Raw genomic sequence first — 25,006 nt, forward strand, 5'->3', positions numbered from 1 at the left:
GTGGGGAAATACATTGCAGAAGTAACACTGGGTACAGCCTGTTCAATACCCCTCTCCCCACAAATTAAAGAGAAAAGTCTGCTACTTTCCTAAATTATACATATAAACCAAGGGAATTTGCATGCTGCTAGCATAGGAGCAAATACTAACCCAAAATGCAGGAGGGAAAGGATTTAACCTGCAGCTTAAGTGGTGCATCCAGCATAAGCTGAGTGAGACATAAGCACTATATTAATTTCACTAAACTTATTGAAAAAAGAGATGGGGTAGAGTTGAACTTAGTTATTTAGCTAGTCCAGACAATTTCATGCTTAAGTTCTTCTGCAGAAGAACTTGAGACATAGTGATGTCAGTGGCCATGGCTATAAAGTGTGCATATTTTATATACTTTTTCCTTAGTATAGATATAACCCACTGTGTCCTTAGTTGTAGTATGTTTCCTAAAGGGTTCACTTTCCCTCCACTAGAGTCTGATAGTCCCATCCCAACTGCAGAGCTTGGAGTGAAATGATAAGAAAAGGTCTCTCTTCCCCCTCTCATTTTAACTTTCAGTGAGTACAAGTTAACTGATCCACAAGGCAGAAGTGGGTCTTAAGTGGACAGATGAGGCTGGCCTTTGAGTTCAAGATCATACCCTGCACAGGGATGATCTAGAAGGCTACTGTGAGGTGGTCTCCAGAATGCCAACTTTTTAAAATGTAACTAGAAGCCATCATAGGGGTATAGCTGATGGCAACAGGATATTTCCCTCCGCCCTCAAGGAAACAGGCAGTGTAACTGGAAGTCCCATCAGAAAAGAGCTACAACATTCTGAATGCTGGACCATGCTTTCCAGTGAGAGTTGGCTCTTTATGAAAGAGGCAATTTGCTCAGTCTAAATACATACACAGGGCAAAGATAACCAGTGTTAGAAGGGCTAGTCTAGTAGACAAATTGAAACTGAAAATTATGCGATTAACATTCTCCATTACTCAAATGTCTTTTTACACAGATCTGCCATAGTTCAAGTTACTGGGAATCAATGCAGGAATTACTGGAAAAAATTCTAGAGAGTCTGTTTTGGAGGAGCTTAGGACTAGAAGGATCTAACAGTCCCTTTTAGCCATTAGGAAAAAAAAAAAATCTATGAAACCTGTGTAGTCAATGACAAGTAGGTAGTCTGGCAGAAATCAAGCAAAAAAGGCTGAATGCAGAGTCAAATTATCCCTCAGATGCTTCGGAGATTGCCAGAGTATATACTTACCCACCTACCTAGAGTCAGCATATTCTAGCACTGACTTTCAAATTGCAATCAGCTGAGGAGATGCATAGAGCCTGAAAGTTTGCATAAGTTAGATAAGCTATGTGCTAGCGGCTCTACACGCACTCCCACTGAAGCTGTACATGCAAAAAAATGCACACATCACTGACTATGCCTAGGCTTGGAAGGATTCAATCAGTGAACAATGTCACTATACACAAACCAAAGGAAATATTTCTACCGATAACTGAAGAAAAATGCTGCTTGAGAACTTTTAGAGTTTGATTTAAGGACATTTACTTTGTATATTTTGACATGTTGACAGGTGTTTTCACCATTAAAGCTTTAACATTTTGAATCTGTCTCATTAAATAATTGTTCCCCCATAATTTCCCACAATTGTGAGCACTTAAATTGATAATCAAAAATATTGAAAAAATGCTTAAAACCCACAATTTTGCACAACTGCAGATTTAAACTAATAATGCTTAAATAATCAAAAGGATAAAAATCAAATTCTGCCAAGCCTAATTATATAGCTAATCAGGGGTTTAAAACAAAATCTGTATGTCAGACACTTCAGTCTCTTCACCCGGATTCAGTTGGTTTCAGCCTACACCAGTGTGTCTCAACCTTTTTGATGCCAGGGGCCAACCTGCTGCATTCCTAGTGTCAGGGACCAGTGCCAGCCCATGGACCAGTCATTGAGAAACACTGGCCTATATCACCTCACATACATTCTCTCCCTCCCCGCACAGAAGAGTCATCGCTGGGAGTATCCCTAGAGGAAGGCAGACCACAAAAACGACAAAATAGTGGTAGCATAAATTCAAATATAAAATTTTACATATCACCATGTATGCCCCAAAAGCCATGCCACACAGAATTATGAACAGACTGCAATGCCCATGGGCAAGTCTTAAGCGGACATTTGCAAAATCACACAGCTAATTTTGCTTAGCGAGCACAAGTTAGATACTTTCATACAAAATATCAATTTCAATAATGCTTTATTAAAGACAGATTAATATGCAATATTTTTAGCTAAAAATATTAAAACATTTTCAAGCTTTCATCTGTTCTGCTTTAGCCCAAAGTGCTGTCTTCTCTTTACAAGAAATATGGAATACTTTCAAGTATCTTGTACAAAGATACACAAGTTTTAAAAAATCCTAAAAATTCTACATACATACAGAGGAGTTAGTAGGTATTAAGTATCAAACTGTGTTCGATGGGCCAACTGCAATAGCTGCCTGCATGGGAACAATCTCCCTTGCACCATCCGATTCTGAAGTAGTTTCAGTAATTGCAGATGTAGAATCTGTGAAGTAGAAAAATGTTTTACACTTTCATGACTAATACAGTGCAACTCAGCACCTGCAATATATTCTCATTAAAAAATGTAGTTTGTGTTAGAGACTCTGGTTGATGCCTGTCTACACTTGAGGGAGGGAAATTGATCTCTGCAACTTTACCTGAAGTCGACATACTTAGATCGACTTACCATGGTGAGTCGTCTGCTGCTGCTGCTCTCCTGTCGACTCTGCCCACGCCTCACGGAGGTGGAATACAGGAGCTGACGGGAGAGCACTCGGGGGTTGAATTATGTCTAGACTAGAAGTGATCAATCGACCCCCCCCAATCAGTCACTGCCTGCCAATCCAGTGGGTAGTGTAGACATAACACCGAAGCCTTGGGGTTGTCTACTCAAAGTATGCATTACTGGTACAAGCCCATGTAGACACTTTTCAGTGGTTGATTTGAGATTTACAGTTAAATCAAGGACAAATTTAGCCAAAATAAATTCTGTTTATACCTAAAATGGTCATCCACAGTCTTTTGCACTGATTTACTTTTTAAAAAAAATCACTGTCAAACCAGTTCAAGTTTATATTTAGATAAGTCCTTAGAGGAAAACCTGAACAGAAAGAGCCCTATTTCTCAGCACAAGACGGTAGAGTCTAAGTTGCTCTGTGTTTTGGGGACTGCAAAGAATCTTGCTGTGCATTTCAAATAATGCACACAATTTTATCTTGAGAGATCTAATGTTTAAAAATATTGTCTAAGGGACAGAAAAAAGGGGAGGATGGTACCATGACAGTTCCAGCTGGTACAGAGAACAGAGATGACTCAAAGGGGTGGCAGGTTTCAGAGTGGTAGCTGTGTTAGTCTGTATCAGCAAAAACGAGGAATCCTTGTGGCACTTGAGACCAAAATATATTTGGGTATAAGCTTTCGTGGGCTAAAACCCACTTCATCAGATGCATGGAGTGGAAAATAAAAGGGACACCATCATAGGACCTAACCACATCAGCCACACCATCAGGGGCTCGTTCACCTGCACATCTACCCATGTGATATATGCCAACATGTGCCAGCAATGCCTCTCTGCCATGTACACTGGCCAAACCAAACAGTGTCTACGCAAAAGAATAAATGGACACAAATCTGACATCAGACATTACAAGATTCAACAACCAGTAGGAGAACACTTCAACCTCACTGGTCACTCAGTAACAGACTTAAAAGTGGCAATTTTTCAACAAAAACACTTCAGAAACAGACTCCAATGTGAAACTGCAGAACTGAAATTAATCTGCAAACTGGACACCAGCAAATTAGGCCTGAATAAAGACAGTGTGGATGGGTCATTACAATACCTAATTTTACCATATTAATGTCCCCCTACTGTTACTCATACCTTGTCACCTGTTTGAAATGGGCCATCCTCATTGCCACTACAAAAAAGTGATTTTTTCCTCCCTTGATATTCTACTGCTAATTGAATTGTCTCACTAGACTGACCTTCCACTTGGTAAGGCAACTCCCATCTTTTCATGTACTATGTATATATACCTGCTACTGTATTTTCCACCCCATGCATCTGATGAAGTGGGTTCTAGCCCTCGAAAACTTATGTCCAAATACATTTGTTAGTCTCTAAGATGCCACAAGGACTCCTTGTTTTTTCAAAGGGGTGGGACATTAATACCCTCTGTCTACGGAATGTAGGATAAAGGAACATTGTCTCTGCAGAGCCCCACTGTAGAAGTTACCTGGCACAGATGTGGGGTGAACTGTCTTACAAAGATGAGTTCCATTGCAGAAGTCATGAGGGGAACTGAAGGCTCTGACAACTGTGTTAAGGGACAGCTGTAGTATTGTTTTGTACTAAAGTGACCAGCAGAGAAATACTTAATGCAATTAACTTCAGGGTTCAGATAAAACCCCAGCAAGAGGAAAGAAGCAGTTCCATTCCCTCAGCTACTATTTCAGGCTGCAAATATTGCATTGACTCATACTCTTAATGTCCTTTTCACAACAAGATCTAAAAAAAGAAGCTTGTAAATGATTACTTAGATTCTGGAGCAGAATTCTGCAGCAAGGATTGGATTCCTCATCTGCCAAACAGCAGCCCTGCTTATTACCTAGCCCCGTTTCCATTGGGAGAACCACCACAGAGAGGGTGCATGTGTGTATGTGGAATGCTTTACAGAACCAGGTAGGTAAGGGTCCTGCAGCAGAAGCATACACAACCTTAGAGAGATTCTTGTGTGAACAGTCTGCACTTCTGAACATGCAGGAGGCTAGGCATTCACAGTTCTCAGCATGCAGAGCACCTTCTGCAGGTGGTGTATTGTCAGAGTTTCATTTGTTCTGGAGGGGAGAACAGTGTGTTTTATCTACCAGCATAAATCAGTGATAATTAGCTAGCAGCCAAAAACAACAACTCAAGAAATTTGCGTAAGTGCAAAGTATTTCCAGACTGTTCTTGTCATATCCTCACCCAACCCTGACCTTTTTTTCCTTTTTCCTGGTGTGCAGAGGTCACTTTTTCCTCCTGGCACAAGGAGTGATTATAATCCAGATGACTGACCAAAGCGCTGAGCAGGGTAGGAAAGAGGAGGTCCATTTTAGTACTTACTAGAATGGGAGATCTGCAGTAGTATTGTAGCAATGTTGATCGCAGGCTCTTAAGAGAGACAAGGTGGGTGAGGAAATATCTTTTATTGGACCAACTTCTGTTGAGGAAAAAGAAACTTCCGAGCTACACAGAACTCTTCTTCAGACAACAGCTCTGGGTAGCTCGAAAGCTTCTCTTTCATCAACAGAAGTTGGTCCAATACGAGATATTACCTCACGCACCTTGTCTCTGAAATGGCAGGAGTGGTTAGAGGAGGGAGACGGATGGAGCACTGGTAAAGTCTGCTGGTCCAGGACCTATTCAACGTGTGGGGAAGTGTCATCGAAGAGCAGGCAGCAAAACCCTCAGCCAAGGTTAGGAGAACTTGGCATCTGGGAGCAAAGAGCAAATGTGGACTGGGGAGGATGACAGCAGCACTAACAAATGAGGTGTCAATAGTAGGTGTTATGCAAAATGAACTAGGGCAGGTGGAAATCATGGTGGGAAGAACTGCAATGGTGTTAGCGGTATGTCCTGTTCACATTCTGCTGACTTTACTAGCCATTTAAGCAGTATTTCACTGTGTGGCTCCAGGGAGCAGATCTGTCAAGAGCCATTTGTCAGAGATCATTTCTCACCTTTCCCTGGGCGTACGTCCACAATCATACAGTCATCTTCCTCCTCTTCTTCTGTGTCAGCCTGGAACCCATCCATTTCCACAGCTTCAGCCTTTAAATAAATCAAAAAAGCTGCACCACAGGTAGTAGCAACTAAGTCTGCCAGTGACTGTTAAATATGCAAAATGATCAGAACAAGTTCTCCAGTGGATTAGGCAGCACAGAAAGGAATTCAAGCCTTTCTATAGTGAGCATTTCTTATAGTGCTTTCAGGATATCCTGAACAAAGTTGGTCTTGCGTTCCCCAGGGATGAACTAATCTGACTTCACACAGCCTGGCCCCCTTGTCAAAAGTCAACATCTATATTACTGTGTCAGATTTCCTGCTACACAAGTTGCTGTATCAAAACACTGCTTGCTAAAACATAGGGGTTATTCTTCATTGCCTTTTGTGTAAGGTACAAACTGTTTACGCTGAACTGAAACAAGCTCTCAAAACTTTGTTCTGAAAGGGAAGTTTCACTTTTATTTTTAAATTAAAACATTGTAAAAAAGTTTCTTCTTACCTTGAATAGAGAACCACACTTGGCAAATTATTTTCCTATCAAAATTTCCCCCTTCAGGATTTGTTTTTCAGTGTTTAAAAGGAACTAACTTCCCCTTTTTTATGGAACAGTAATGGGAACAGTGGTGACTGCTGCTTTTGAGCCCAAGGGAGCACAAGAGTGGCATTAAAGGAATTGAGGGATGTTGTGTTTACTCCACAGTGAATTGCATCTATTATTTTTCCTGGATTTAGCGAGAAAAACCTAGATTCCCAGCTAGGTTTTCCCCCACCACTCAGATTAAAGTATGCCTTACCTTAAAACTGTTAGTTTTAAGATGTTTGATAATATCCTTCATGTTTTAATGTAAAGCTATGCATTAATCAAGACTGTTTGTTCACATGTGCACTTGTTCTGAGTTATAGTAGTGACTTTCTTTTGCTCTGCAACTTAAGAGCACCAGAATTTGGAAGCCGGATCCAGAAAGCATGATGGAATATCATGATAGCATAAGGATGACTAGGTAAGAAGAGGGAAAAGAAAACAGCTTATTGAAAGGGTATTTTCACTGAGAGATGGCTGCATGGAGCCAAACAATCTCATTTTGATTTCTCTCACAAGCACCCTCCCTATTTGAGGGGAGGAACAATAAGACAGAGGGTGGCAGTTGACTTGAAGGCACTAATGCAAATATTCTTTCTGAAAGCTTTCTGCACCTTGTTCCAAACTGCACCATGTCCCTAGTATTGAGTTTTACTTTAAGAAGTTGCCTTTAGCAGCATCCAGAGCTTTAGAGGGTCTGTAGAATAATGCTGTTGCCAGTACCCTCAGTCTCTTCCTCCTTCCCTTCCTCTTGCAGGAGGATCATGGCCCATAGTTAACTGCTTGAGTGAATACCAAGCAAAGGTTTTAAGTTCTGCCTTACTCAGTGTTTAGGCCAATCAATAGCCAGATGGAACTCTAGGGGCAGGAACAGCTTCAGTGCAAGCCTCCAAAATGGTGTTACTCAACAGCTTCGCTTGCAGGAGGAAGAGGAAAAGGCCCAACATGCTAAGAGTAAGGAGCTTCAGTCACAGCTTCTCTCCCCAAGCTTGCGGATACAGAGACAAGAAATGCATGCAATCTGCTGAGCAAAGTTCTACCTCTGTTTCATTCTGTGCTTTGGCAAGCCCTTAACAACCTTTAACTCCCTCTTCATTGCCCCAGTCTCAGAGCAGAAACTCTGGCAGCTGGGAAGATAATTAAGATACAAAGAAGTTAAAGCCCTGGTTGTGGCTTTAATGAACACAATCTTTTCTAGCTTTTAACTGGACTTACAAAAAGACATTACTAGAGTGTGCAGTGTTGGTGTAGTCCTGTTGGTCCCAGGATATGAGAGGGACAAATGTGGGTAATATCTTTTATTGGAGACAAGCTTTCAAGCTTACACAGAGCTCTTCTTCAGGTTTGGGAAACTTACTCAAAGTGTCACAGCTAAATACAAGGTGGAATAGATTGTTTAGCCTAAGTAGTTAACACATTTCAAGGGACCATTCAGAGTGAAATGGTCCATTAATACCCCTTCAGTCATAGGAATGAAAGGAAAGGGGGTTCTTAGTGGGTTATAGATTATTATAAGCAACCATACATCCAGTGTCTTTTCAGTCCATGATTTTTAGTATCTAGTACATTTATTAATTTAAGCTTCGAGGCTTGTCTGTTGAAAGTGTTGTGCAGGTTTCCTCTGAGGACTGAGAGGTCAGATATAGTGATCGCTTACAGGTGATATGGTATTTGTCTTTTATCATTTTCCTATAAGAGTTTATTCAAGAGCATAGTGATTGTCTGGTTTCACCCGCATAGTTGCTACTGCGGCATTTACTACATCAGATGAGGTACGCCACGTGTTATGAGATGCATGTTTAGGACCCATGCATCTTGAAAGTGAAATTTAAGAGCAATGTAACAGCTGAAATTCTGATTAAAAGCTGCAATTACACTGAGAAACAGGGAAGAGAGCAGAAGGAAACATGTAGCCTAAAACTAGAGCACATTATAAGCACTCAGTTTTGCCTCATGTTTCATGTTGTACTCTAGGACTTTCTAAGCTTACTAAGTCGTCTTGACAGTTACCTTGGTGTGTATATTTTGCCGATCTACAGTGCTATGAGGCCTTACAAGCAACAGTTAAGAATTTAGTCCACAGGTACTTACAGTTTATGTTCAATACATACAAGCAACAGAGAGCAAGAGGTGAGAGGAGTGAGTCAAGGCTAGGCAGCAAGGAAGATACCTGAGAGTGATAGAATGCACCATTTCGCATGCATATGGGATGAGAACTGCAGTATAAGCAAGGCTAGCTAGGTGTTCAGAAAGCATGTGTGGTTTGGAGGTGATCATTACCCACATAGGGGAAAGTGGAGGGACAGAAAGAAGAAGAGTTGCCAATATTTTAAACAGACTTCCTATTCAACTTGAAAATTAGAACTCCAAAGCAGCATCTTACCTGTTCAAATTAATGTATCAGCTTCCGCTCTCTCACCACCCCATACCACAAGGGATTCATTGCAATGAAGTTCATGACACTATTCCCCTCTGCAAAACCAGCGTTTTGCCATCCATAAGGAGATCCATGCTTGCCTAGTTAGATCAGCACTATTTTATAATTAATGGTTCTCATCTCCTTCTGAGTTACATAAAGTTAGAATGTTCTTAAAGGAACTCACCTGTTCTGCATCCCTAGGTTTTTTCATGAACATGGTGATAGACATGCTTCCTGTTGCCTTCTTCTTTACTGAAACTGGAGTGGTTTGTATCACTGTCACTCCTGGTACACTGCTATTGTCCTCCTTGGCTGCAGAAAAGACTGGCGTGAGGTAGTTCCACTGACAGGGAACAGGAAGGTGCTCTTGGTCAAAGCTTTTCAGCACCTCTGAGTTGACATACCAACACATCCTATATTCAGGTCTCTTCTCATACACAGAGTTCTCTGAAATAATTCGCTTTAGTCTGGCTTTAGAAGGGATAGCAGAGTCCTCGTTGACTGGAGTCTGCGGGCGGGAAGTGTTGGGACTTGTAGGACTAGCATCACTAATATCTGGAGCAAGGACCGCTTCACTGAACAGTCCTTGGCGGCAACACTCCTGGAATTCCTGGATGATCACTTTACTTCCATTGACATTCCCATGGAGCAGTGGGAGCAGTTGTCCCAGGACTAGAGAGAGAAAGACGATTGCATGTATGTTTTTGAAGGCAAGCTGGTATACCAGGATAAGTCATTGACTCGCTGATATAAACTAAGCAGTTGTTACCAAAAAACCCACCAACAAGGGTTGTGGTGACTCAAAGTACCTGGGGAAAGCACTTTGCTTAAAGGAATTTTGGAATGCAAGCAGTGCAATAGCCCAGTATGGTATTATACCCACCATTTTACAGAGAGGAAAAGTATTGTTAAACTCAAATAAATCAGTATCATTTGGAAATAGAACCCAGGAGTCCAACTCCATCTCCTGCTCTAGCCCACCCTCCGTTTTCATGGTATTAGCATCCTTTCTGTTAACTAGTTCTGCCTCTATAGCATTAATCATCAATAGAGAGTCAATGAATAGTATATAGGGATATAATTGAACTCAGATTTCAGATGGAACATAGTTAGAACTACCCAGCATGGAAAAAGTTTCCACCAAGTTCACGTGCAAATATTTCTGACTTCACACTAGTCATTTAACACTATTCATTATTTTAAACAAACTTAGATTGGATATGTGAGGGGTTTCCTCACAGGCGACATCTGATTTACTGCTACACAGGAGAAATCACAAAGGTTTGGCCCTTCCCAGTCTTACTTTGCTGGTCTTTTGTCCTTTTTTTGCTAGTCTTCTGCATCTGCTCTTCCTCAGCAAGAGATGAATCCAGAATACAAACTGCAAACTGCTGAAGCACCTTTAGGTCTGCATCTGCACTGCTTTTGCTTTCTTCTGTTTCCCAGATGCAGCCAATCTTCACAGCCTGCAGAACATGGAACCTTTTCCCCTTGGCTATCAGTTCATCCCACTCCTTTGCTTTCAGCTTCTGACGAACTTTTTGATTCTCTGGATCATGCTCCTGAAAGTCAAGAAAAGTCTGACTAATTCCAGAAAAACTGAAATTCCCTCACTTCTGCTTCATAATGTGTTCAGAGCTATGAGAAATCAGAAGTATGAGGTACAATGTTTGAAGGAAATACTTTGGGAAGAAAGCTATCAAATTAATGGACCCATATAGTGCTGAGAAATAGTATTGTCACAGCTTTACAGTAAAAGTGCCAGAAAACCTCCTATTATCAATCTCTCATGGCCAGCTGGTGATTTACTAAATATCTAGCTGTCACAGAGCTTGTCATCCATGAATCACACAGGCAGGAAATATCCCCATTTACAGATGGAGAACTGAGGCACGGGGAGGGGATGTAAATCAAAGTTACACAGTAGGACAGTGGCAGAGCTGAACCTAGAACACTGGTTTCTTGAGTCTCATATCCATTGAGAAACACTGCCTCAACAAAGTTTTCAAAATGGCAACTTCTAGAAGTATATGTATGTGTGTATATATATATATATCAAAATCAAATGCTAGATGGGAAGCCCTGTCATCCTCTCTCAAGAATGGGATTTCAGCCCATTCCTGATGAATGCCTCTTTATAAGCTATTTAGAAGTGAAGTTTCCAAGTGTAGAGTCGCCCTGTTGTAGAAGCTTTCCCAGGATGTTACACATTTTCCCTGAGACCAGCAGGCTAAAGCACTAAAGTGGCCATTATCAGCTGCTTATTTCCTCTCTTTTGGCTAGAATATTCCTAGATGTAGGGTTTTCACTCAGAGGAGATAACATCCTGACATTCCGTTTTAAGTTGCCCATACAGCAAAGTTTGTCATCCTTTGGGTTTGATGGAATTTCTAACTCACCCTCTTGATCCTGGGCATAAGCTTACTATCAGCATTGTCTTTCACTAAAGTGTTACATGTATTTCAAATGCTCCTCTAATTACCACTCACTATACAAATGTGCTATTATAGAGTGGGAGAAACCATTATATGCTATTGGTAACTCCTCCTAGCTCAACCTTCCTCTACGCTACTCACCATAGAAGAGCTTTCTTGGATTTTCATATGGCCATACAACATATTAACTGATACATCCCTCTTTGTAACAACAAGTGAATAAAACTGCCTCTGTCCAATGTTGTTCTCCCCTGCTTGGATCAAAATGCTGCAGTATACACCTATCTGGAAGTGCAAAGACACCGATATGCTAACTGACTACAGAGTGTGCTAGTATTAAAAGCTGAGAGATACATTTCATGCATGTGTTAAACAGATAAGCAGACCCGTCCTATTCCAGGCAGGCTGCCTCTTCTTTACTAACTAGCAAAGCATGCAGTTTGCACCAGTGAGAACAGTGCCCAAGTCTTTAGAAGTTTGAGCCAACACAGCAGCGCCCTCCTGAAAGGTATGCAACTTATTACACTGTACATTTGGGAAAAAAGGAAATTGAGGCCCACAGTCACTCAATTCACTTACTTCTGTCACTCCTTCATCCTCAGATAGGTACCCATGGGGTACAAAAAAGCCATCATCATCATCTTCATCTTCTCCTCCTTCATCATCATCATCCTGAAGATATAAGTTAACTTTACTAGAAACTGCACTTTATAAGTCACCTAGCAAGAGTTTCAAAAAGCAGCAAGAATCCAGACGCGAACAGTCTCAGAAAAGAGTGTCATCTGTCTGGTTTGAGACTAACAACAACAAAGCTTCAGTCCAGTATGACAGCTATGTTTCTTTTGAATCATCTCCATAACTTTAAGGCTGGCTAGTACAGGAAATCCTCACCCCTTCACTGTGAGAGAGAGATTCTCCTGGTTCTTCCTCTTCCCACTCTTCATCACTATCTATCTCATAGTCGAGCAGTTTCTGTAATGAGAAATGTCCACATCACCAGTCAGTCAATGAACTCAGAGAGCAATGCAAGAGTTCATGCAACAATTCAAACAGCAGCAAGAGGAAATAAATGACAACTGGTCTGTGAAATGCAAGAGAAGAACGCATGGGTATTTGGACACAAGGTCTGCTTCAGAATTGAAAGAAAGCAATCACTAAGGCATGGGTAATACCACGCTGATTGTGAAATGCTTACATTATCCTTTGACCAGGGATTCCTGGGATGAACGACAGTAGTTTTCTTATTCCATGTGCCCCAGTATGCAGGTCGATGATTCTCAGAAAACTGTAGGAGTTTCATCCTGCCAAATTTCTTCCTTTCAGGAACATTGTCCATTTTGCAGCTATCCACTATCACCACATCACTGTTGAAACAAACAACCCTCAGTGGTTTCATACTCCACCGATGCTCAGATAGAACCTACAGACATCATTTAAAGGCCTGAGAGACCCTCTTCAGTTCAGCAATCTCAAACAATTCTAGAGTGTTTGAATTAACTACACATCACCATCCGCTTGCAAGGACAAAGCTTCTATCCTGGCCAGGGTCCCTCCCTAAATAAATGACACCAACCTGCAGCTCTGTTTTATCTATTTTTTTTTTTTTTTAAAGCCATGTTATTTAGGCTATGTCTACACTGCAAACTTTGCAACAGGGTGGCTGTGCCACTGCAGCTGCGCCATTGTAAGGTTTGCAGTGTAGCCATTCTTTATCACCAGGAGAGACCTTTCCGGTGACAAAACAAAACCACTTCCAATAAGGGGTGGTAGCTTCGCTCTCATACCGATACTTTTTATCATTAAATCTTTTGTTGTTCCAGGGGGTGTTTTTTCATACTCCTGAGCGACAAAAGTTTTGATGCAAGTGCCAGTGCACACAAAACCCTAGATGAAGCAAACAGAGCTCCCTTTCTGCATTGGACACTATTAAAGTGCAAGACTCCCTGTGGAGAAGGATTTGTGAGCTTGTGTATGGAATCAAGGAAATCTGCATCACAATACATTGCTTCCTGTGGTGATGAAGCTCATACAGGACTAATTTTAAAAGAAAACCCTCCCTTTTTTGTGATCACTGTTGGTGCAAACCATTTTCCAACACTGGTTTCACAGTTGGTATGTAAGTGAACAGCAACCCCAAGCCCCAGACTAACCTGTTGACTATGTCAGCACTGCGGTAACAGACAATGGTAGGTCCAGTTTTATGTGGCCTGCGGCACTTTAGTTCTTCCAAGAAAGAAATGTCATGATTCTGTGCTTGTAGGAGCTGATCTAACTGATCTGAGAGGTCCTGATCAAAGGCAACACGACAGAGTGGAGCCAGGACCATGTTCTCTTTAATTTCAAAGGGAGCAAATTTCCCACAGGAGCCAGCAAGGGTCTGAAATTAAAAGTATGTTTAGAAATGTTAAAGTCTGAATCCATCAGCATCTGAAAAACAGCAGCACTAGCCTATTTGAGTTAAATCTAAAATCTTGATACTTCATGAGATGCTAGGATCAGGGGTAGGCAATTTTTTTTGGCCAAGGCATAGTCAAGATCCAGACTCGAAAGAAAAATAAAAAATAATAATGATAATAATTAAAAACATTTTGGGGTCTGTTCAAAAGTGTCTGGTGGTCAGTATTTAGCCTGTGGTCTGCCTATTGACTACCCCTGGATTACATACTTCCTATGTGTGAGTTCAGCAGAACCCCTTGAGGAGAATTAAAGTCTTGCAATCATTCCTGGAACAGCTATTAATGGCATCATGGATTTTTAGTATAACTGGCAAGAAGTATGATCTCTACCGTAAGAGATTACAATTCTGTCCCTCACAGCATCAGCGACAAAGTTTTCAATTGTCTAACCACAGATGCACAGCCATCACTTTTAAAAATAAATTAGGATGCACGTCGTTAACAGAACTAGTGTGTTGGTTCAGAAGATAGTAAATGAGGCAGAGAAGTAAAGAAAATGATTAGCAATAACCAACCTTGGGGGCTTGTGGAGTCTTTGGTTTCTGAAAGAACCTGGTGATTTCTGCCTTCTGTGCATTAACACGCTGGAATTAGAAGGTTGAAATACATGTTACCAACTTGTTAAACGAACATTAATATGGCCCAGTCTTTAACAGGGGTTACACTCTTTAGCTCACTAAAGTCCAAGATGAGGTACGGAGTGAGGGGTTTGGTCTTTTTGCTCAGCTCCTGTAATACAATGAAACATTAACAAAAAGGTTGTTGCTTTCTGTGAAACACCTAGTATAAATTTGAACACCAATAGTGATCAATAACAAATGAATGTACTACTATTGCCTTGTCCTGTGTTGGAATCCTGTAACTGAACACAACAAAACAAGTGGGCAGGCTAAGGAGGCTAGGTGTTCGGATAAGGGGTTGCTCAAAGTTCTCTTTTCTCTTGCTTTAAATTCATCACTTGAGTGCCGGTGTCGGAATCTGAGTGGGAAGAACGGTGCTTTGGTGGAGCGCTTGTACTGTTATCCTGCTCAGAGGATGGGTTATGAGAGCTTCGGATGGAAGATCTGTCAACAGCCCATCACAATATCCTCTGAGCAAGTACATGAGTTGCTCCCAATGACTTTTGGAAGGATTTCCATATTGCCACTATTCCCCATTTTAGCCTAGAGTCCTGAAAGGTCAGAATTTCCATACTGGCCCAGATACTCCTTCACAAACAAGAACGATAAGACCAACTCCTCCATGCTGCAGCATGATTTGTGAGCACTGTCCAAAGAGGCACGTTCCACAAGGATTTATGGACAGGGCAGCAGCTTGACAGACCAGAACAGAGAAAGCTTTTATATTTTTTGGGGAGAGGAAGGTGGAGATGGACAAGTATGAACAAAGGCAACAGTACTCCTGAGAGCAATGGACAGAGGTGTACCAAGGCATCACTGGTGGAGCAGAGCAATAAGACTAGAGTGAATAAGTAGCACTTTGAATAAGAACACAAGAAGTTTAAATTTGATGCAACAGAGGAGAGCAAATGGAGAGATTCAGAGAGGGGAATAGAGGGGATATTAGAAGCCATGTTCTGGATGATCTAGCAAGGGCAATGTGGGTGTCAGGGTGATCAAGGACACTAGCAGTCTCCAATTCCGATACAAGAACCTAGATAGAAAGCATCAGAGGGACAGCAAGACTCCAAAATAAAGCAAGAAATTTTTACCTTTTCCTCCTCTTTTAACCGTTTCTCCTCTTCTTTCTTCCTTTTCTCTTCAAGTTTTGCCCTTGAAAATATCAAGTTAATTTAAGGAGTTACCACACAAGTCATTAAGGTGACAGTATTTATTATTTGTAGAGCCTAGGAGCTCCAGTCATGGACCAAGACCCATTGTACAAATGGAACAAAAGGGCAGTCCATTCATTTGATCAAAACCAGCAAGAATGTGGAATAAAAAAAGACTATTTGTGTCTTCTGCACTGGAAGTTTATATGTTCAACCACGTCTACGCTACTAGTTATCCATTTTCAACTCCCTCCAAACACCCAAAAGAGGGATTTGTGGTTGTAACATAAAAACACTTTTTTTTTTTTTAAAGAAGTTTCCCAGCCATGACATGAAGAGGAAAAACCTCAGGTGAAGCACGAAACCTCTTTTCAGCCATTTCAAAGTAAGAGCTCAGTTTATCATCCACATTCAAGAAGAAAATTCTTAAGACTAAGGGCAGGTCCACACAGTTAAAATTGGTACTAAAAATATTTAGACACAGATAGTTAAATCAGCGCAACCCCTTAATGCTGATTGTTATACTGCTTTAAAGGTGCTTATAGAAATAAGCTATGCTAATATAAGTTACAGACACAAATCACTTACTCTAAAGCTTCCTGTCTCTCCTTGCGTTTTTCCTCCTTCACTCGTAACTTCTCAGCCTTTTCCTTTTCATCTTTTTCCTTCTTCTCTCTCCTTTCCTTCTCTTTCAGTTCTCTCTCTTCCTCCTTCTTCTTCTTCGCCTCTTCCTTGGCCCGCTCTTTTGCAGCTTTTGCCTCTTCTTTCAGCCTCCCTTTTTCCTCCTTTTCTGCTTGCAACTTCTGCAGCTTATCTGCACGTTCTTGATCCTAGTTGCCAAACAGTTCAATAAATGTCCCTGTCACGCATGTTATGCGGCTATGTATCAAAAGAATAGATAAGCACAACTGTTTGTGCTGTTGGGTTACTGGTGTAAGTTCTTGCACTGAGTGTTTAGCCTGTGGCATGGTTTTGTTTCAGGTTACCAGCGAGGAGGAAGAGATAGAGGATTTACGAACTGTCATTAGTTGCTTGGGCAAGCTAAGCCATTCTGTGAAACTGGTCCTCAAACACCTGTTGATGAATGGGTTTGGCTCCCTCTCTCCTCCTCAATGGACCTGTCAGTTGTACAGTGTTTTAATCATGTTCTGCATACTGAAGGAAGTTTGTGTTATATTTTGTTGTATGTTTTAATTATTAAGTCTGAGAGTACATATTTGTTTATGGAAATTTAAGCATACAGGAGAAAGACTTTTCTAGATTTGATTATGGTAGTTTTTAAAGATATTTGGGGAAATACATACACTATTACGTACTGCATTTTAATGTTCTTATTTTCATTTATGGCTGCCTACCGTTAGAGATTCCTAATGCGAAAACCCAATTAGAAATCACTTTCATATCCAGATGGAGTTTCTGAAGGAGACCCTAAAAACATGATGAACACCACCATTTGCATTATGCAGATATTTTATTTCCTCTATAACTCTAAAAGCAAGGAGACATTTTTACTGGTGCATCAGTTCATTTAAGCTAATTTGACACCTTGGGTTGCTATGATAATTTAAGTAGTAGTTATGGAAGGAGTAGGGAAGGCAAAGATAAGTGATGTTAGAACTTACATTATAATATCCTGAGGCAAGCCTGAGCTATTTTTCTCATTGCAGCATCTATTGAAATATTCTGAGGTTGTGTTATGTTTAGTACAGCAATAGATGCCAAGATAGCCCCCATTTTGATGGCACTACATGCACATGCTATATCTGGGAGCTAAGGAAATCTGTACTCAGACATCCAAACGCACCATACTGTCAGTTTCTAGCTTCTGTCTACTGAGTTCACATTTCAGGCCTCCAGCAGATGCCTGTATTTACCAAGCAAAGCTTGCGCTGCACAGGTATCTGCAACAGAAGTCTGACAAGCTGATACAAAATTATGTCTATGGCAGCAATCCTATAAAGGATGTGTTTGTAAGAACTTAGTTGACTCCTAGAAAGACTCAATCCTCTGGAGATTTATCGGCGGACGTGGCTTTGTAAGTTGTCTAGATAACAACAAACCTTTATATATAAATAAATAGCAGGAGCAGTGCACTAGAGAGGCTTTCACTCAGCCTAATCAAATGTTTGAAAGTAGGAGTATGTACTCTCACATTTCAAATATACAACAGATTGTTGGCACAAAGTATGTTGCATACAAAAAGCCAAGATTTTTAAGTCTGTCCCAAACTGTATCTAAACTACAATGTTAATGTAGCTTATATGAAACACGGACAGGCAACAATTAGATCCTGTAACCAAGTTATGAGAGAATATGGTAGGGGCTTATAAGTGATGCTTGTTTTAGTAGCTTCTGGCAAAATGCCAGTCTAGTTCCATCATGCAACAAAGTAAATCTTTGTTGCAGATTATGCATAAAAGTCTTTTAATCAGAGGTTTTACATTAGCACTTCATTACAGGAAAGAGTGGTATGGAAGTGATATTACACGATAGCACCATAACACTACAAGGGAGTGGCTGACCAGCAGCTTTCTAATGGATATAGGATGCAGTTCACAAATGCTGCCTGGAGCAGTATCTGCCAGCTCATCCAGCAAGTCACACTGTCAGATTTTATTTTTTTTCTTATGGAAACTGGACACCATATTTGTAGCTGTCAAGAAAAGAGGAAGAATGTTGAAGGAGGCGGCCCTAGAGCAAAGGTTCTTCAGGATTTCCAAGCTGTCTGGCAGAAATGCATGACAAGAGTGTATCTATATAGTCAGTTAAAAAGTTTGAAGAAAATAAAGAATCCTTCTCAGCATTTCTGAAGTCAGGTATGTTTCCCACTATTTTTTTTTTTTAATTCATATAGTACATATCACAAGGAGATAAGCAAAGCTACTACTCATGCATTAGGCAATTTCAGGACAAGCCAAGAACTTTTAACTGCATGCATAAAGATTCCACATTCCTCAATTAGAAGAACTGGAGAAGCAGGAAGAGAGGTGTTCAAGCGGACCAAAAGGAAATGCAAAAGGTTTTGCTTACTATTCAATGCAACAAGCACAGCAGATAAACTTTATGTCAGTGAAAATGCCTTACTCTTTGCAATCTCAGCTTCTCCTTCTCCGCAGAACTTTTCAGGAATTTCTGATACACCTGAAATTAGACGGCACAGATGTTTTTAGATTTATATTGTTTACATCATTCTCGGTATCTCAATTCCTAGACCACTTTCTCCAGAAGAGCTCAACCAAAACTTGCTGTAATTTTAGACATCCAACAGCATGTTTGATAGGTTAAATATTCCTACAGATTAGGAAGCAGGTTTCAACTTTTTATTCCTAGCCAATCTGACTGATTTACCAAGCATGTATTTATAAGAATTTATTGCAAACTGAAGCTTATGCTATACTACTTTAGCATTAGTATATTATTCTCTAATGTACCATCACCATGGTATATTTAGAAAACCAAAATGTGTTTTTATTTTTTGTACATATAGAGAGCAGAAGTCAATCACAAAGCCACTAGAAATCACTAAAACATAACAAGGGGAGCCAAAGCTGTAGCAAAGTTAGATCCTACTGACTGCCAATATTTTACTCTAGCATGCCACTGATTTGTCCCATGATGTTGGACCCTCATTACCCAAATAAAAGGAGTATAACCAAGCAATGGTCCTGCACTCAGCCTTGTATAAGAAAGGATGCAGTCCCTGCCACAAGGTCCTTTGGGTCAGTAAAGCCATATTGACATTTTTTCTTTTTAATTTAATGCAACTTTGTAAAGAAGCCAATATCAGGACACACAGAACAGACACTGTAGTATGTGCTGTTTTTCGCATTTTTGGCAAAAGCTCCATTACATTAAAATACCAAGGAGATGACATTTTACCTTATTTTGAAGTGTGTGGAATGCAGGTTACCCCCCTCCAAAAATCCTTTATTTCATTACAGTGACAGTTGTGGCAAGATTTCCAAGTGGAGCTTTAGTTTAAAAACAGTGGTTTATCACCATATTATGCCAAAAGCCAAGCACATTTACCCTATAATGCTATACTGGCAGTACTTCATGCTTGTTACAAGTAAGGTAACAGACAAGCTTATAGTACTAGATAAGAGCATATTGTCAATTCAGCGATCAAGATCATAAGTGTAACTAGGCGTGGAAGGATTACATTTTTATTGATAAGCATCAATTTCACTGTACACAAAATATTTCCATTTATAATCAAAATTTACAATTAGGAAAAGAAAGCAATGCTGCTTGAGAACTTAAGAGATAGTCTATTTTTTTGTCAGGGTCCAAATTTCTTGGTCAATGTATAGTTAAGGTCCAGATTCCAGAGAAAGTTTAAAAAAAAGATTTCAGAATCCATTCAAAAAGTATCTGGCGGTCCAGATTTGGCCCACAGTCCACCTACTGACTACTTCTGAAATTTAAGGATATTTACATTGTATATTTTTATATAACATTCCTGATTTGTGTTTTAATAGTTATAAAGTTATCCTCCCCTAATTTCCCACAACTGTGAAAGTGTAAATGGATAAAACACACAAGTTCTTTAAAAACCTGATATCAAAATTATAAAAACAAAAAATCAAAATTTAATTCTGCCAAACCTACTTGTAACTTAACTGGTTTTTTTTCCTTGCTAAAAACACAAGCCACTGATGTAACAGAAATTAGAAATAGAAAAGTTTTTTTTCCAGTCCAGTTATGATCTCCCCAGTAATTGAGCTTCCACTAACTCACCTGGGAAGCTATTCCACAGTCTAATTCATCAGTAAGTTTCTGGTATTAGACTATGAGCTATTTAATTGTATCTTATTACTCCTTAGTATCCCCCTAATTCCTCTCCATTCTCAGTGTTTACACCTTTCGGTTGCATGTGTGTCCCCCTCCCCCCCACTCCCTCAGTCAGTTGGCTAAGCTACACATTTTGTTCACAATCTTTCTTCATAGCGCAGTACCCACAGCCTAGCCCTGAACCTCTCTATTAGAAAAAGAATTACAAAATTAAGTGGTAGCTAGAACTAAACAAATACACAGACCAGACAGTCTACTACCAAACTTTTGCACTGAAGGAGACGGCAGTGCCCGAAGCATAGTTACAAGGTCTGTTCTGGTTCAGCAATATTAAGCATCATGTCATTGTGTTTCATGCAAGAGAAACTCCCACTTTACATCTCAATTGATAGGCTTTTCTGGAATCTATTCACCTCAACTTTATTCAAACCATTTGATTAATTGTTTGAGTTCCATTCGCACAGATTGCAGTTTCAAAAACCAAGCTTCCTTCTCAGTGCACTGCCAAAAATCATGGTGCTGCAAAGGTTCACTAGAACAGAAGTCTGAGTTGAAATTAATTCAATAAGTGCATAAAATTAGCACACACAAAGCTACCATGAAGCTTAATTAGCGTAGATGTGTATTTACTATTATATTCCACTCTTGATGCTGTTGGTCAGTCAGCACCATGTGCCTCAAATAGTTTTATACTAATGCTTTCGGGAAAAACGTCAAGCAATGGATAACTGTACATGATCAGATGGTGTATATTTTAACAAGATGGCTGACAGCACAAGATTTGCACACCAGTTTTAAGAGATGCAGAAAAGCAGTCTGAGTTGCCCTCTTCCCACCCCCACACAGCACATGGATTTGAAGTTACATTGTTTTGAAATAAGGCTTGCAGTTTGAGCATTTTCTATCCCTCAAGGAATTTTACATAAATATTTTTTTGTAACAAAAAAAGCAGTATTTTGCACACTTGATCAGCTTCTTCCACAACCTAAAACTCAATCTTTTTATATATATATAGGAGGACTTGCAATTCCAACAGCTTCATAAAAGGTAAAATTTTAAAATGTCCTACAAAGAATTATCTTTGAACTCTGCTGTTTACCCACATATTATATCCAGGTGTAAAGTCACAGGGCTTCATGACTCAGCTATCAAAATATACCTGTGATAACATTAAAATATACAGCTTACGATGCACTGATTATGCACATTATGTTAAGTACTCATTTCAGGAGTAGTTAAGAATCCAGCTCTCTGCCTTAGAAGACTCAACATTTGAGAATCTTGCTCACTATAAGAGTGATGAGCTTTTTGCAAAAGTATATCAACTTACAATACTTTTCAGAACTCTTGCCATTTCAAATTGTTAAAAGTCATGGAAAAACAAAGGGATTTAAAAATGCTAGGATAGATTTTGTGGTGGGAGACTATACTAGCTACATGCAAATGAAACAAACATTGAAAAACAAAAAAACCAACCTTCCGAACAGGTATTGAAGCAGCTAAAGGACTAGTATCACTCCTGTTCAGTGGGATAGGCTGTGCCTCAGGTGAGCTGGTAGAAGAGGGGGAGCTTAATGAGGAATTAGTAAGTATAGAGTCTCCTTCAGGAGAAGATTCCCTTGTCTCACTTTCTGAGGTCATACTTCCTTCCAAAGACATAACATGGGGAGATCTCACAGTCATAATATCCTCCAGAACTACTACAGGCATCTTCCCCTCAAATATAACACCCTTGAGTTCACTCTCATTCTCCAAATTATTACACTGTGTATTTGATAATTCAGAACACGATTTGGTTACATCTATTGAGTCTTCATCCTTATGTGCAGTAGCTTCACAAGGTGGATTGGTATCCATTGAAACATCCACTTGGGCATTCTGAACATGCTTTAATGGAGTTGACTGGTTTGTATCTTCTATCATACCATTAGTTGTCTCTACAGATGAAGATGGTTCTGAATTTAATTTACTGTGGTCTAGGCCATCACTTAATGTGTGGTTAGAGTCCTCTGTCAAGTCAAATATGAGTACAGTTTCTCTCACGTTATTTTTCATGTTTTTCTGTACAAAGTTATCTAACGGACCCTTTCCGTTAACAAGTTTGGGAGTGAACTGCATTTCAGAATCCAGCTGGCAGTCATTCTCCATATTGTCCAAGGATCCATGTGACAGATTTAGACTGGAATCTTTATTTTGACCAACACCTTGTGAGCTCTTTGCTTTCTTGACTTCGTTGCCTGTGTCATATTTCTCCTTTGGTACAGGATTCAAACGCTTGAAAGGCAACCGTGCTGAAATAGTAAGATTTCATTACTTTAGTAAAACCATACAAATCAGCAGGAGAGAAACTAAACAAATTAAGAACATTCTTAAAAGTACAAGAAATCCTTTATTGGCTCATAAGTGAAGTTACTACATATACTGAACATGATTGGTTTAACAAGTCTATGCAACATTTAACATATACTATTTTAGAAGGCAAGTTGGGTCAGGAACAAGTCTCCAACCCTCTTCCAGAAAGTTACCTTGTACTAGCTTCCTTGTAGGAATAACTGGCTTGTCTCTGCACTCCATGGCTGTAAGCAGAAAACAAACACACATTTATGTTTAGCTCACGTCTCTTACAGATTCAGGAAGTATTAGCGTTACCATGTCCTCTATCATCAGCTGCATTTTCTGCTGGATAGAGGAATAAGATCTCCTTGGGGAGAAGGGGAACCAGGCCAGACTCCAAAGGAGGAATATTGGAGGGCAGAGGCTTTACAGGGCCAGCCCCTGCTGACTGATCAACACCTGGAAATCCAACCTTCTCCCCAGGCGGTGGGAAAGGTGAGTAAGATGGGCCAGGTGGCCTCTGGCAAGTGGGGTGCGGGGACGACCCTGGATCAGGGGCTGCAGCCCCTCAGCGGGGAGCCACCGCCTCCCTTTTCCAGGCAGGACTCTCAGCGCGCGGTATCGACCCCCAAGATCTAGGCTGCGCGGGGGGGGGGGGCGCATCAGCCCCTTGCCCCCGCGGGTCTCCGGGCGCTCTCGCCCCCCATTTACAGCGGGGGGGAGGGGGGCCAAGGCCCCCGAGCCGGGAACAGACCCACCGCCCGGCCTTGTGAGGGGAGCTGGGTGCCGCCCGCGGGGGGGGAGCGTCCCCTCAGCCCCGGGCTCCTTCCCCCGCCACAGCCCCGGGCCCGGCCCGTACCTGCCCTATCCCGGCCGCGGAACGCGGCCCTGGCTCCTCCCCCGGCGGCCGCAAGGACCGGGGCGCGCCAGCTTCTCCCGCTCGTATTTGGCGGGAGCCTGGGCGGCTCCGCGCTTCGCCCACGCCGATAGGCCCAGAGAGCCCCATGTGACCTCGGCCCCGCGAAAGCCTCGCGAGAAGCCACCCCCGCAGCCGGCTCCAGGACGAGGGGAGGGGGAGGCCCGGAGCTGCCACCGATTGGCTGGAGGAGACCGCGCGCCATTGGTGCAAACAGCTGCCACCACGCCATGCCCGGCTAGTGATTGGCTGGGGCACCCACGGGTGGGTTAGGGCTGTGGGGTTGGCCAGGTGAGGGGCTCGTGCTGTGCAGGTGCGGCTCTGCTGCTCGCTTCTTGTGCAGTGGGCCCTCGCTGGAGTGTGGGTGTGACTCTGTGTGAGGCCCTGCTTCCGCTGGGTGTGACCCCCAGTGCCATCACTCTGAGTGTGCAATCAGCCCTGCTGCCCCTGAGTGTGCAAGGGGCCTTCCTCCTGCAGTATGCAGTGAGTCCTGCCCCCCTTACTGTGCAAGAGGGTCTGCTCCCTAAAGCGTGACCCCCTAGCATGCAGGGATGAGTGTGCAATCACCTCTGATCCTGAGTGTGCAAGGATTTATGCCCAAGTGTGCAATCAGCCCTGCACTGCCTGGGTGTGCAGTGGATTTATTCAAAGCAGGCAGTGGCAGATTAGCCAGTGGGCCAACAGGACCCATGCCCAGGGGCCCCAGCCAATGTGAAAAATTGGGACAGGGTGGGGGCCTATATAAGAAAAGACCCAAAAATCAGGGCTGGCCCTATAAAATCAGGACATCTGGTCACCCTGCCCCAACTTGCTCTGGGCCAGGGCCCTACCAAACTGTAATCTGCCTCTGAAAGCAGGAGTCATAAAGCCAAATTCTGCTTTCAGTCATGCTGGTATAAATCTTGAATGATCCAATTAAATCAGTTAATTGATCCCAGGTTTACACTGGCACAATAGAATAATTTGGCCATGCAGTGTGTATCCATATGAACCAAAACAAAGAGGCTGGTGAAATGTGACCTAAACCTGCTGAGTTTCTGACAGCTCTGTCCAGTAGTCCTAACTCCTAGCCCCTTCTGTACTGGATTGTGCTCCCTGCCCGTATATGAGCACAGGGCCAGGGAAGAACATAAGGGGACTTGGTTTTCTACTGGCACAACTCCAACAAATCCTGTGTCACCATCTCCAGGTTCCTGCACAGTTATATAGAGGGGCTCTGCAATGTCAGTGAGCGTGTATGTACACAAATGATTTAGTGTGGGGAAAACATGCAATGGCTGGTGTGTGTAACTATATGTGTGAATGTGAAATCAACAGATTGCTCACACACTGGGGCAGATTTTGCTGGTGCAATGTCTGGACCTATTTACATCAATCTAATTATTTAATTCTGAGTGTTATTAATTATTCACATATTCCTTTATCTGGAAGATAAAGAAAGATGTGGAGAAATTGGGGAGGGTCCAGAGAAGA

The 25,006-nt window shown here is 41.5% G+C and overlaps 1 protein-coding gene across 1 annotated transcript; it reads right to left on the reverse strand.

The window, feature by feature from the left end:
• Positions 1-278: 278 nt before the first annotated feature.
• Positions 279-23,595, reverse strand: CHAF1A (chromatin assembly factor 1 subunit A). The gene is made up of 15 exons (XM_030540335.1): positions 23,477-23,595; positions 22,809-22,859; positions 21,760-22,574; positions 18,574-18,630; positions 16,078-16,319; positions 15,430-15,490; positions 14,234-14,302; positions 13,413-13,639; positions 12,458-12,626; positions 12,154-12,234; positions 11,842-11,934; positions 10,131-10,389; positions 9,012-9,499; positions 5,783-5,873; positions 279-2,561 (listed from the first exon to the last, which is right to left on the reverse strand). Exons 2-15 carry the CDS (start codon positions 22,855-22,857, stop codon positions 2,458-2,460), a joined length of 2,805 nt encoding a protein of 934 aa, XP_030396195.1. The 5' UTR covers positions 22,858-22,859; positions 23,477-23,595; the 3' UTR covers positions 279-2,457.
• Positions 23,596-25,006: the final 1,411 nt, after the last annotated feature.

Source organism: Gopherus evgoodei, chromosome 22 (genome assembly GCF_007399415.2).
Source record: "Gopherus evgoodei ecotype Sinaloan lineage chromosome 22, rGopEvg1_v1.p, whole genome shotgun sequence".
Lineage (NCBI taxonomy): Eukaryota > Metazoa > Chordata > Testudines > Testudinidae > Gopherus > Gopherus evgoodei.

What these genes read in the sequence shown, in the direction of transcription:
- CHAF1A (XM_030540335.1), bottom strand. Translation starts at nt 22,857, where the DNA reads ATGGAGTGCAGAGACAAGCCAGTTATTCCTACAAGGAAGCTAGTACAA. An exon ending in AGACTCCACAAGCCCCCAAG is followed by an intron (nt 13,640 to 14,233) that starts GTTGGTTATTGC and finishes TTTTAATTTCAG; the next exon opens with ACCCTTGCTGGCTCCTGTGG. An exon ending in AACCTAGGGATGCAGAACAG is followed by an intron (nt 5,874 to 9,011) that starts GTGAGTTCCTTT and finishes ATTTATTTAAAG; the next exon opens with GCTGAAGCTGTGGAAATGGA.